This window comes from Pholcus phalangioides, unplaced genomic scaffold, assembly GCF_987345545.1.
Source record: "Pholcus phalangioides strain wild (caught in Gottingen) unplaced genomic scaffold, Ppha-v1.0 ptg000032l_1, whole genome shotgun sequence".
Classification (NCBI taxonomy): Eukaryota; Metazoa; Arthropoda; class Arachnida; order Araneae; family Pholcidae; genus Pholcus; species Pholcus phalangioides.
The window spans coordinates 6,891,740-6,904,409 of NW_028301622.1; the positions used below are offsets into that span (position 1 = coordinate 6,891,740).

Sequence of the window (12,670 nt, forward strand, 5' to 3'; positions counted from 1 at the left end):
AAATTTGAACTGCAGGGAAATTATTTTTTATGCAATTCCATCTATTCTAGACAATCACAATTTCTGTAGGCAATCACACACATTAATGTTTCCTATCGGAATCTCTCATGTGCAGCTAATTTTATGCTCAAATCAAGTTTCACCAGTGTGAGAAGAGAACATTAAAAAACTTCTTGAAATCATAAAATACAAATATTTATATATATGTTGCAGTAAATATGATAAATCAATGATTATGCATAATTGTTGGATTTATATCATTGGTTATGCATAATAACTAACCAAAATGGTCGGTGGTTATTCAAATCATCAGATTTATCACATTTACCATAACGGTAAAATACCAGGATAAAAGCCAGAAGAAATGTAAAAACTTGGTTTTAAGCATTAAAAATTTACACAAGTAAATTGGTAAAAGCCTGAAATGGAAAGGTTTGTAACAAACATTATTATATTATGGGTTCTGTAATTCAGAGAACATATAATCAACTACTGACTACAATTGATAGATAATAAATTAATGATGTTAACTGTGATAGTAAATATTTATTATGTTATAGTAAGTTAACGAGATGATTGATAATAAATTCATAAAAATGTGTGCTGGTTGTAGAACAAATGAAGTAGTAGAACAAAATGAGCTTTCACCAATTGGTTTTGCTAATTGAATTAGTAAAAATGAAATAAGAATGTTTACCAGAATTTTTCCAGTCTGGTTTTACTAGTGTTTTACCATAACATACATTACAGCCTCACTAATCTGAACCCCAGTTAATTTGTAAAGCTCAGAAAAAAAGAAAGTGCATGATAAGTATAATGGGAAAGAATACCCACCCATGATGTGCAGGGCCATGTCAGACATCATTGGCATCTGAGGGATCCCTACAAGCTTGTCACTAATTGATGTTAAAAGCAATTGAATGTTATCATAGGGTTGAGTGTACCAATCTGTAATTTGATTGGTTTAACCCTTTAAATGTATAGCTTTGCATATGTCCAAAGGGTTCTTTAAATGTCCATTACTGCTGCCAGTTTGAAAATAAAAATTCGGAATCGCCTTTGCACATAAGGTGAGGTTATATTCTTTCTATTTTAGATTTTAGATTTGCTGTTAGATGTCCCAATCAACAACAACAACTCTTTGTTGCAGAGCATGTGTGGATGTGATTTTGCTAATTTTTAAATTTTGTTTTTGTTTTACATTGGAGTTTGCACTCCAATTTTTTTTCATACTATAGTTTGAATAACAAAAAAGGTACGGTTGAATTCCGATTTAATGCCACTATTTATTTTGAAGAATTTTGGCTCTTTAATCAGGGTTGGCAGGTTTTTGACTCGTGACAGTTTTTTATAGTAAACTGTCACGTCAAAAACCCTCCTTCAAACTCAAACATTGCTTTTCAATGCAAAAATTCCCATTGGAAATACACACGTTAATATTGCATGTAATGTTTAAAGTGACTATGTTATAGAAAGAGTAAATACTTAATATGATTGTAAAATAATTTCCTACTGTCTACAGAATTATTGTGGACAATGTGTTTTTTCAAATATAAAATATGCAATTTGAATAGATCTTAGCATAAAAGCTGAAGGAAAAACTATGGAACTATTTGATATTCTTCAATTCAAGTATATGAAGGTGATTCTCGACCTTCCAAAATTTCTTCAACTGCTTATATATGTGTATGAATATAAACATCTACTGTACTCTTTTTATATAAGATAGTTGTTTAAAAATGTCATATATTTAATATTGATTTCTGTTATTATTAAATTATCTAGATAATCACACACTGATACTTAAAAAAATATCCTTATTGCACATAACATTAGAATATATCTAGCAATCAAAATACTAAATTGTAGGACTAAAATTTTCTTTAATTTGGTGGTGCTGGCTTGTATATAATGCCCAAGAAACTCCTGTAATTTATTCTTAGTGCAAAGATAAGAATAAGTAAGTTTAACTATATATATGATATGATATATTTACTGGCATTTATATAATGCAATGTTTTTTCAATCGAAGCTGTATTTAAACATGAAAAACAATGCTTTGGGCTTATCAAATCCTGCCAACTCTGCAGTGATCAAAAATGCTCTTTAAAACTATGAATTTATACAACTTTAGCTAAGAAATTTTTAGGTAAGAATAAATGAGTTTAATTAGTGTATATTGAGACAGATGCTGCATGAGAATTTTCAATATGGAATAAAATTTGGTGCAGCTCAGAAGATTTCAAATATCAAAATATATATTTTACTCACAGTCATTATATAATTCCATATATAATACACTTTAATTTACCTGAAAATAAGTGTTTTTGTTATTTAATATATCTATGATATTAAAAAACACTATTTGACAACATTGACAATAAGTTTTTCACTGTTTCAATACTGTGTTTCTGAGGTCAAAAGCCTAACCCTGATCCTTTATCAGACATATTTTGAATAAACAACTCTATTTTGCTTAGCAAATTGAATACAGATAATCAATGGGTTAGATAAAATGAACCATAAAATTATATATTATCTGTTCCAGATTCTTTGTGTGTCGAAAAATTCAAAATCTTAAATTATAATTGGTGTTTTGTTTTAATTATTGTAATAAATTAGTGTTTAAAAATAAAGCATTGTAATAAGCAAAAAGTTCTTCATCATATTATATACTTATTGAATTCAAAACATTATCTGAAAGCATTCATTTAGGTTTTTGACGGTTTTTGACAGTTTTTAATGGTTTAAACCAGTTTTTGACATCAAAAACCTAACTCTCTCTATAACGAGTTTGGCGTTATATTGAATCACGATTTAACATGGGTAATCGCTAGAAATTTAAGATTTGTTCACTGAAAATTTTTGGTGCTAAGTGGGACTGACGCAATATTGCTGGCCCTATAATGGGATCTGACTGTAGTTAGGTCTATATATTTGAAAAGTAATATTATCAATACATTCATTTTATGTGAGAAAATAATAACTCTCTTTTTGAGACTTTGCACGCCTTCAATAGGGCCCTGTTCGAGCAGAAAAATTCGAAACAGATTTTTTAAAATTATTTTACTGACTTCCAGTGCGTGTCATCATTGACTATGAAAAAAATTATCAACTCGAAAAAAAGGGCATTTAAGGGTTAAATTTGAATCCTGATTATTTTTGGGCATAAATGTTGTTGTAGCCATTAATAATTGGCATTAAATATTTGTTTCAGTCTAATTATCAATTTGTTGCACTAACGACCATGGTGCACAAAAAATGAATATAAATTACTGTAATCTCTAGTCAATGAACTGCACTAAGAAATATAACAAAAATAAATTAATTAATAAAATAAATGAATAAATAAAAAATAATTTAAAAGTTTATATTTCTTTCCTAATATCATTTTTAATTTCATCTAGATACTCCTGAAGCTCCTGGTCAGCCTAAAGTCTCTCAGTTTGGACCAAATTTCGCTAACATATCTTGGACTCCACCACTGAGTGATGGTGGGAAACCAATAACTGGTAAATATTTACAGAGCCTTTTTTTTAATACTGTAGAATAACACACATCCTCAAATGACATTTTTATATTTAAAAAAGTGTAACATTCATTCAAATCTCAACTATGTTTCATAATTTTCCTTGAACTATACTAGACTCTAACTCCCATTTCTTCCAGGATATACTATAGAAAAACGTGAGAGAGGTTGCCCCGACTGGGTTAAGGTGAATGCTTTCCCAACACCTCACACGGAATTCACTGTTCCTAACCTTACAGAAGGAAAAACTTATGAGTTCCGTGTTATGGCTGTTAATGAAGGTGGCCCAGGAAAACCCAGCAAGCCATCCACACCAATATGTGCAAAAGAACCAAAATGTAAGTTTTGTCCTTATTAATCTTTTACGATACAAGCTTCTATATAGCACTGTGGCATCTGAGCCCGGGGTGCTGTGGGTGCTTGAGTACCCATGCTAATGTGTGACATGGGTCCGAGCACCCATACAATTGGTTCAGAAATGAAAATTTCCTACTTAATGCTCAAGGCGAGCACCCACAGGTTCGAAACACTTCCGGTGCCACTGATAGGGCACAAACAGTAAGTGGAAATAACACTGTATCCACATCTATATACAGAGAAAACTTCAGTCTGTTTCAACTCAAATAGCTTCTTAATCATTGACTATAGAAATACACTTTCAATTAGAAAAAATATTTCAATAACCAGCCCATCTTAGATGTGCCATTTATTTTACTAAGAGCTGTATATATGTACAGATATACAAAATTTGTGTGTGATTTTTCAAGAGGTTCCCCCCTTTCCTCTAACTTCCAATTAGAATGGTCCTATCTCTCCTGAGCCCTACAAAAACATTGTGTTTTTAAGTGCAATATTGGTTGAGATATTTGATTTTTACAAATCGCTTAAAAAAGGAGGGGGGGGGGGAAGAACAGCATAAACTAACAAATTCATTCCAAGCTTCATATGCTGTTTTTTCCCTTATTTCCAGCGATTTTTTAATTCAAATATCTTCACGAATATTGCACTTGAAAACAAGGTTTTTTTGTTTTGTTCTCAGAAAAGAACAACAACTTTCTAATTGAAATTTAGCAGACGGGGGGGGGGGGGGGGGGCACACCGCATTAAAAAATTAACTTTTGTATCTTAGTACAGTAAAACCCCATTTAACGGACACCTCTCTTTTACGGCCAAATAATAATTTCCCAGAATATAATAAAAGTATGCTTTTCAAACCCCTGATTAATGTTCACCCTTCTTTTACGCACAAATTTTTTTGTCCCACTGTTGTCTGGAAAAGAGTAGTTTTGCTGTATATGCTGTATGTGGTCCTTAGTAAAATAAATGGCAACATCTAATGGTTTGTATACATTATTGAGCAGAACATGTGTGGGGTAAGACCTTCTGGACTAGTTCTGATCCATTCTTGTGTAGACTAACTTCCTTTGTTTTCATTGACTTCCCGTAGTTCAGTTCGAATGACTCAAAAAGGATTGGTTCGGGGCACATTATTCAAACAATTTTTCTAATTAAAAATATGTTTCTATAGCAAATGGTTTATGAGCTACTTGAGGGAAAATGGTTTAAAATTATGTTTTCACAGTGTATATGCTAATATAAATTTTCACCAAATAAAAAATATATATTTAATGAAATGCTTATCACAATTGAAGTTCTTGAGAACCAGCAAAGCTTCATATAGACCAATCGTCATCCACGAGGCTCTGGTGTATGTGTTACTTGAATCACAAGATATTGCTGCTTCCTGAAGTCAAAATTTGTTTTAAATTGTTGCTCGTCTTGTGAAATCCTTGTAAAATGAGTTAGGCTGGGATTACACTATAAAAGGTTGATAACAGATCTTTGACAAAACTTGAAAAAGAAAGCAACCAATAAAGCCTATTGGTAAGTGATTGTAATCAGTAAACTTATTGGTTTTCAAGTTTTGTCAAAGATATTTTACCAAACCTTTATAGTGTAATCCTGGCTTTACTCATGATATGAAGTTTTACTGTCTACATGTTTTTTTGTTATCTTTGTGCATGCAAATTTATCAGCTTTCAATATTATGTAAAGTAAATGTACAATGATTTTCTCCATAGTTGCTCCAAATGCTCCAGATATACCTAAAGTTGACAAAGTTACTAAAAATTCTGTCACTTTGTCATGGAATAAACCCCTGCATGATGGTGGTTGTCCAATTTCTGGGTACCTTATTGAAAAGAGGCCCAAAGGAGCCAAGGAATGGGACATCATCAATACACTGCCACATCCAGACACAAACTTTACCGTAAGTAATGCACTTATAAGAAAAACCTTTTATATTAGTTTATTATGAATAAAAACTAAGTTTAAAAATAACAATATGAAATATCATAATGAACTGAATCGATGGAAACTTTCTTTAGAAATTTTGACTTTATTGAGGATAGGAAGGAATCTTTTCTTGTTATGAGCTACTCAGAATGTTTAGGGCACTTTATAAGTTTTTTTTGGTGATTAAACTTCAAAAGGTATATCTTATAATGATTTCATGCAGGTTCCGAACTTGACTGAAGGAGAAGAATACGAATTCAGAGTTATAGCAGTGAATGATATTGGAGATAGTCCCCCAAGCCGCCCCTGTTCTTTGGTGAAAGTAGAAGATCAACCAGGTAATAAGATTGAAAATCTACACTCTTATCAATATTTAGATTTCTATCTCATAATCACAAGTTATTGTCTACAATTAGTGCTATCATTTTTGAAGTGAAATGAATATTCTGAAAAATATTTCTGAATTGCTTTGTAATGACGTATATGAACGTCCTTCTTAAATCATTCTTTTCTATCGATGCTTTATTACAGGGCTCGGCACGGGTCACTTTTTCCCCTAAAAGTCACTTTTTTAGAAGCTGGTCACTTTTATTACCTATTTTCGGGCCCAGGTCACTTTTTCCACTTTTTTTAGCAAAAAAACCTCGGTCTCGCGCGCTTTTCGGGTGTCAGTGTTTTTCTTTTCTTCAAGGACGAACTTTACCGGTTCAAGGTCGCTAATTTTCTCCCTCCCTTCATTGAACTACGATCGTACAAGGAACCCATATATATATATATATATATATATATATATATATATATATGAAGGCGTCTTTATCTTCCCGGGAGCATACCGTGTGACGTCAGCATAACTTGATTTCAAGGCGCTTGGAAAGAAAGCTCCTTATAGTTAAGAGTCGTCATTTTATGGAAAAGCCGATCGGAAAAAAATAGCGTATTTACAACAAAGAATTTTTTCCCCTCCTCTACTACCATTCTTTCTTATTTCCCCACTCGTTCTTTCATTTTCATCTTATTTTAAAATTGATCCTTTATTTTATTAGTTTTAAAAAGTTTGTCCTAAGGGCCGAATTCCTTTCTTGGAGCATCGAGCAAGTTACATTTGTTGTTTGTTCTATCGTTACTTTTATTAATTTTTTTTAACATTTGAAATGACGATTTAAAGGCTCATTTACATTGAGCGAGTTTATAAAGAGAGCCCGTGCAGAAATTAACTTACGCGCAGCGGGAGAATACCAAAGCGCGCATATTAAAGATGCATACTATTAATACGTATTAAGCGTATTATTAGTACGCTTTGGAGAATACTCTTGTAGCTGGCCAACGTTAAAGAAGCTCGCAAGTATTTTGAATTTACTTAGAATAAAAAAAAAAATCATCCGACTGAAAATCGCGATCTATCTAGAAATAAAATTCGTACTATTTTTCTAACTGGATTTAAATCTCAGCAAGAAACCGTAGCCCCAGATATGATCGAAAGGAGAACTGTTTATAAGATCACAGAATCCTGCAATTCAACGTTTATGGAAGGATGACGTCACTCTCTGCTACCATACGATGGTTTTTAACAACTGGCTGTTGCGAAGATATATTTTGAAAAGAGAGAAAATTCAACTGCCCCTGCTGGGAATCGAACCCACGTCCTTTCACTTTCCGGTTGAATTTTCTCTTTCCAAAATATATCTTCGCAACAGCCAGTTATTAAAAACCTTCGTGTGGTAGCGGAGAGTGACGTCATCCTTCCATAAGTCTCCATCTAGTGGCAGCGTCAGCAGTTGTGAGCTTGGCCTGAGTCTGGTCTGGCCGTCCATGTACGGTCCTTTTCAGTGTACACGAGCTCCAAGGAAAGATTGAGAGATTCGTTGCCTCTGTAGTCTAGTGCGTTCACCCGGAAAGTGAAAGGACGTGGGTTCGATTCCCCGCAGGGGCAGTTGAATTTTCTCTCTTTCCAAAATATATCTTCGCAACAGCCAGTTGTTAAAAACCTTCGGATTCAACGTTTATTTAACCAAATCAGATGAAAATTGGTCATCAGGCTGATGAAAACTCAGTTAACGTGCATGCGAGCCGTACATAGAGGTGGATTTAACGGTGGGCACAGCGACCGCGCCTTTGGCCCCTACTTTATACTTTTTTCATAATTTAAGGGGCGTAATATTAATTTTTTTTTATGCCCGGGGCCGTCAACAACTGACCTTTATCCGCTTCTGGCCGTAACTTAATTTAGAGCATCTTCACGATGCTGATTGTTGACTTAATATCGACATATTGCGCTCCATTCTCGGTGTTGTGTAAAAAAAATCCCCTTTTCAGACCTCGGAAGTTATTACAACGTTTTTGTCTCGAGTCGCTGTTATGACCGCAATAGGAAAGGGCGGGGTCTGGTTCCACGGGTGTTGAACGAGGAAGGGTGCCGAGTTTACTCTTTTTTCCGTTATTAAAAATGGATACCGGCCCCGGGCGATAGTAAATTTTCGTTCGTACTTGCGGCCCGGGTTGCTACATACCGTGATCAAATCCAAAACTAGGGGGGGGGGGCAATGCCTCGAATGGAATTTTTGATGGAATGGTATATTTAAGAAAAGGAAATAAATTCCTTTGCAAAATTATCGAATTTCACAGTCAAGGGGCAGTAAAATTACATTTCCTCTCCAGAAAAAATATCGTATTACGGCCATGGTAAATCGGGTGCCCCGGGTGGGGGCGAATTCACTGCTTTTGTTCTTTGAAAATTACGGGAGGAGTCCGAGCTAACGTGGCGACTTTTTTTCGCGCTAAAATAAGTAGCCCTGACAGCAGCATCCATAAACTCTATCAACCGCATTTATAAACCCCGTATGTCGTTGATTCGATTTTTGTGTTCATTTTATCCTAATTTTCCGTATTTCCCGATATATTTCTATCGATTTTCGCATATTGCCGCATATTTGGTTGATTCATGTTATAAATTATATATTTTTTTGTAATTTTATGTGCCCTTTGTCAGCCATCTTGAATTGATCGCCGCAAAACGGCGATTGGTTGGCGAGGAAAAAAGTCGCCACGTTGGTGCTTACAAGGTTCATGGGAAATTTACCGGGGAAGACCGCGGAGTCTTTTTCTGTTAAAAATTACGGGGGGGGGGGCAAAATTATATTGTTTCTGGGTAAAGTAGTAAATGTTTTTTTTGCAAGGGTGTATGTTGTGTGTAAAAAAAAAGGAAAATATATATTTAAAAATTTTTCTCTCAAAAACCAAACAATTTCAAAACTGATTTGTTTTCTCCCTCACCCAAGGGCAGTATTATTTTGGAGCCTCCTCCGCCTGTAAAAGAGTAGACCCACCCACCCTTCCCAGTCCTCCAGCCATAGGTGCAGATAGACTTGAAGGTCTTAGAGATGCGGCAGATGACAATTGATATACATCATTAGGCTCTGCCATTGACGTTGGGGGGGGGGGATGGATTGCCCTCCCTCAACGTATAAGGGGCCGTTCAAGTATTACGTAAGCAAATTTTTAGCCATTTTTGACCCCCCCCCCCTTGTCAGCAAAATTTCGTCATCAGCTCTGCCCCTCTGAATCCTAACTCATATTTTCATAAAGGGTGGTTGATGACGTAAGCATTATCGAAACCCCCCTTGTCATCAAAAGTCAGCAAGTCAGAAACACCCCCCTCCATCGATGATGACGTAATACTTGAACGGCCCCTAACAATTAAAATAATTTAGTTAATTTAAATAATTTATTTAATTCAGTAGTTTAAGTAATATTTTAATTTAATAATTTAAAATAATATTGTTAAAAATGTAATTTTAGTTTTTTTTTTTAAATCAATCATTATAGTAAATTTCTTAAAATTTGTTGGAAGATGTTATACAAACCTAATTATGTAAATCAATTTGTACTTAGTTAAAAAAAAGAGTTTGAGTACATTTTGTATACTGTCATTCATAGCATAACATAATGAAAAATCCACTAGAATGTAGATGGGACAAATTCTCTCATCAAATTTTGTGTTATTTCATTTTTTTTTCCTTCTTTGAATGTGAAAATTTTTTCCCGTTTTGAAGTTTTTCCTGCTTAAATTGATTTTAAGATGGGTTGTGGATAGCAATGTGGGGCCATTCAAGTATTACATAAGCAAATTTTTAGTCATTTTCGACCCCCCCCCCCCGTCAGCAAATCGGAAACCCCCTCCCCCCATCTATGTGATGACGTAATACTTGAACGGCCCCTATGGGGGGAGGGGGGGAAAGGCATTACTACTGTTACTTAGAAAGGATGTAATGTTACTCTCTCACACATAGTTGTTGATAAATTTGATAAGTTATTCAAAACTTTTCTGGTTAGCAGAATGCATTCGAGTTTGATTTATTTCACACTGCTATATGTAAAAAAAGCAATTTCGATGAGCTCCATTGAAATACAAAGTTTAGTGAAAACTAAATTCATTCAATTTGGTAATAATCAAAATTCATTGCCCATTTGGTCTCTTTCTAAAATTATTTTGGTCACTATTGGGTCACTTTTCAAACATTTTGGTCACTATTTGGTCACTTTTTTAAATATTTTGGTCACTATTTTCACTAGTTTTGAGGCCATGATCCGTGCTGAGCCCTGTTATTATCTCCATGTTTGAATCTCAGTTTAATAAGGCTCAGAGAGATGAAAGTAATTAAAGTAGTTAAAAATATTGTGCTTCAATAAAGCAATGGCTTATTGAATTTTGAGAATAAAAAAGTAAATAAAAAGTATCAGAAAAGTCAAAGCAACAAAAAGAAAACTATCACTATTATTTCAGCGTGCATGTTCAAAATCTGAGACTTGAGTCTAAATAATTGGGAAGCTTAGTAGCACAAAGTAGCTGTTGTAGCTTCTGTAGTTGATAAGATGCTTACCTATAGTGTCAAAGAAAGTTTATAGGTGTGCCAATTTTGATATTTTCTCAGTCTTTGCCTCATAAGTGGATTCAGGCTTTTTGGGGGGCGTGGCCCTCACATCCTAGAGCAGGGCCCTAGGCCGAGGTCTTTTGGTGGCCCCCAGGGTCCTTTATGATGAATTTATAGCATGAAAAAAAACAAAAAATGATGAGAATCTTCTGGCCCAGGACTGGAGCCCTGTCAGCCCTACCATTGTGGGGGCCATGGGGGGGGGGGTCTACTTTCGCCCTCTCACTTATGCTAATAGTAAATTTTTTTAGTAAAATTCCCCCCCCCCCACTTCGTGTTCACCTATGCCTTGTCAGAATCAGATGCAACAGAAATGGTGACAAGGTGTGACTACTACTACTAAACCATACATCAGTGGTTCTTAACCTTTTCAACTCACTGAGCCCTTGTTAGTACATAATTTCTATGGCAGAGCCTGTAGCTTTCTTTTTTTTTTTGAATTTATTTGTCATATTTACCGATTTATTTCATTTTCCTTGAGTGGCTACAGAGCACCTGTTGAGAACTGCTGCCATACTTGCATCTCATAATCGTTCTTCTGAGAAATTTCTGACAAATGCTGCATGCTGGAATGTGTTTTCAATGTGTATGTGGCTCTGATGTATCTATGATGTCAGAGTTGTGGATGTTTTGTATTCCAATAGTGCTGCCATCTAGCGTCTATATTTGGAAATGAAAATGGTAGATGCGTGACTAAATTTTCATGTCATATAAGTATCATGTTGAAGGGTCTGCTTGCTTTCAGCACAGACAATAAAATCACTGGAAAAAGAACAATAGGAAAAACGGACATAGGAAGTCCCCCTCACTAAAGGGGCTACCAACCTTTAGGTGAGCAATAAAAAGGGGAAAAATATCGAATGCAGGAGTTCAGAATTGGGTATCAAGTGCAAGTTCCCCCAATTCAATTCATTCTTGTGTACGGGAAATGACTAGGGTGGGGACAGAAAATGATTAGATGAATCTATACTAATTATCCCAGTAGCACCGAATTAGCATATCAGACAGGTACCAATATGACATTGGCAATGTCATAACCGCACAGGTCCGATATATAACAATATAGTATGCTACTGGGGTATTGTACAAAAAAAGGCAACTCCCCCCCCCCCCCCCCCCAGATTTCAAGAAACTACTATAAGTAAATTAAAATCTGTCTGCATTTGTTTGGCTTTTGTCTATGAAAGTATAGGCAAAAACCAAACAAATGCAGAAATTGTAAGCTTTGCTTACAAAACACATAGGTGAATCGTCATCATTATGCAAGTAGCAAAAAGAAATTGAAACTATTGTAATGATACAAAATGATGACTGATTGAATGGCGCAAAAAAAAATAAATAAAATAAAACTATTCATTGCACCAAATAATATTGAAAAATGACTCATTTCAGATAAGCCTAGGATTAATGCTGGGGCACTGAAAGACATTGTCATCAAAGCAGGTCAAGAGTTCAGTCTCACAGCACCATTCACTGGCTTTCCAAAGCCATCTGCTATCTGGTCCAGAAATGATATAGACCTTGATGATAAGGACCCAAGGTGCTTCATGAAGGTATTTCTTATTATTTTTCTCAAATACCATGTTTCAATTCTATAACTGTCAAATAACTAATAAATACACAGATAATTTGATAATTCACAATATTTATCAGATTTTGGTAACATGCTATGTTAGATATAGTCAAACTGGGTGTTTATGTAGAGATACTGGTTTTTGGAAAAATTTCATCTCTACCTCTACCAGGATGTCCAGGTCCTTGTATGCCCGACGAGTGCTCTACCAACGAAGCTATGGAAACAGATAGAATATTTATTCTTTGGAGCGTATATATATATATATATATATATATGCTGAATGGTAACATACAATGGACAGTGACAGCAATCACAGTTAATGACTCGCAAATGACATTAAGG

At 34.7% G+C, this 12,670-nt stretch overlaps 1 protein-coding gene across 2 annotated transcripts in view; it reads left to right on the top strand.

The window, feature by feature from the left end:
• Positions 1-12,670, top strand: part of LOC149066849 (twitchin-like) — a 303,184-nt gene that overhangs the window by 225,804 nt on the left and 64,710 nt on the right. For both annotated transcript variants that reach the window (XM_089253214.1, XM_089253215.1), the window contains 5 exons: positions 3,408-3,512; positions 3,670-3,867; positions 5,611-5,798; positions 6,048-6,162; positions 12,145-12,305. In XM_089253214.1, coding sequence (XP_089109340.1) covers positions 3,408-3,512; positions 3,670-3,867; positions 5,611-5,798; positions 6,048-6,162; positions 12,145-12,305 — 767 coding nt within the window. The remainder of the gene's footprint in view (positions 1-3,407; positions 3,513-3,669; positions 3,868-5,610; positions 5,799-6,047; positions 6,163-12,144; positions 12,306-12,670) is intronic.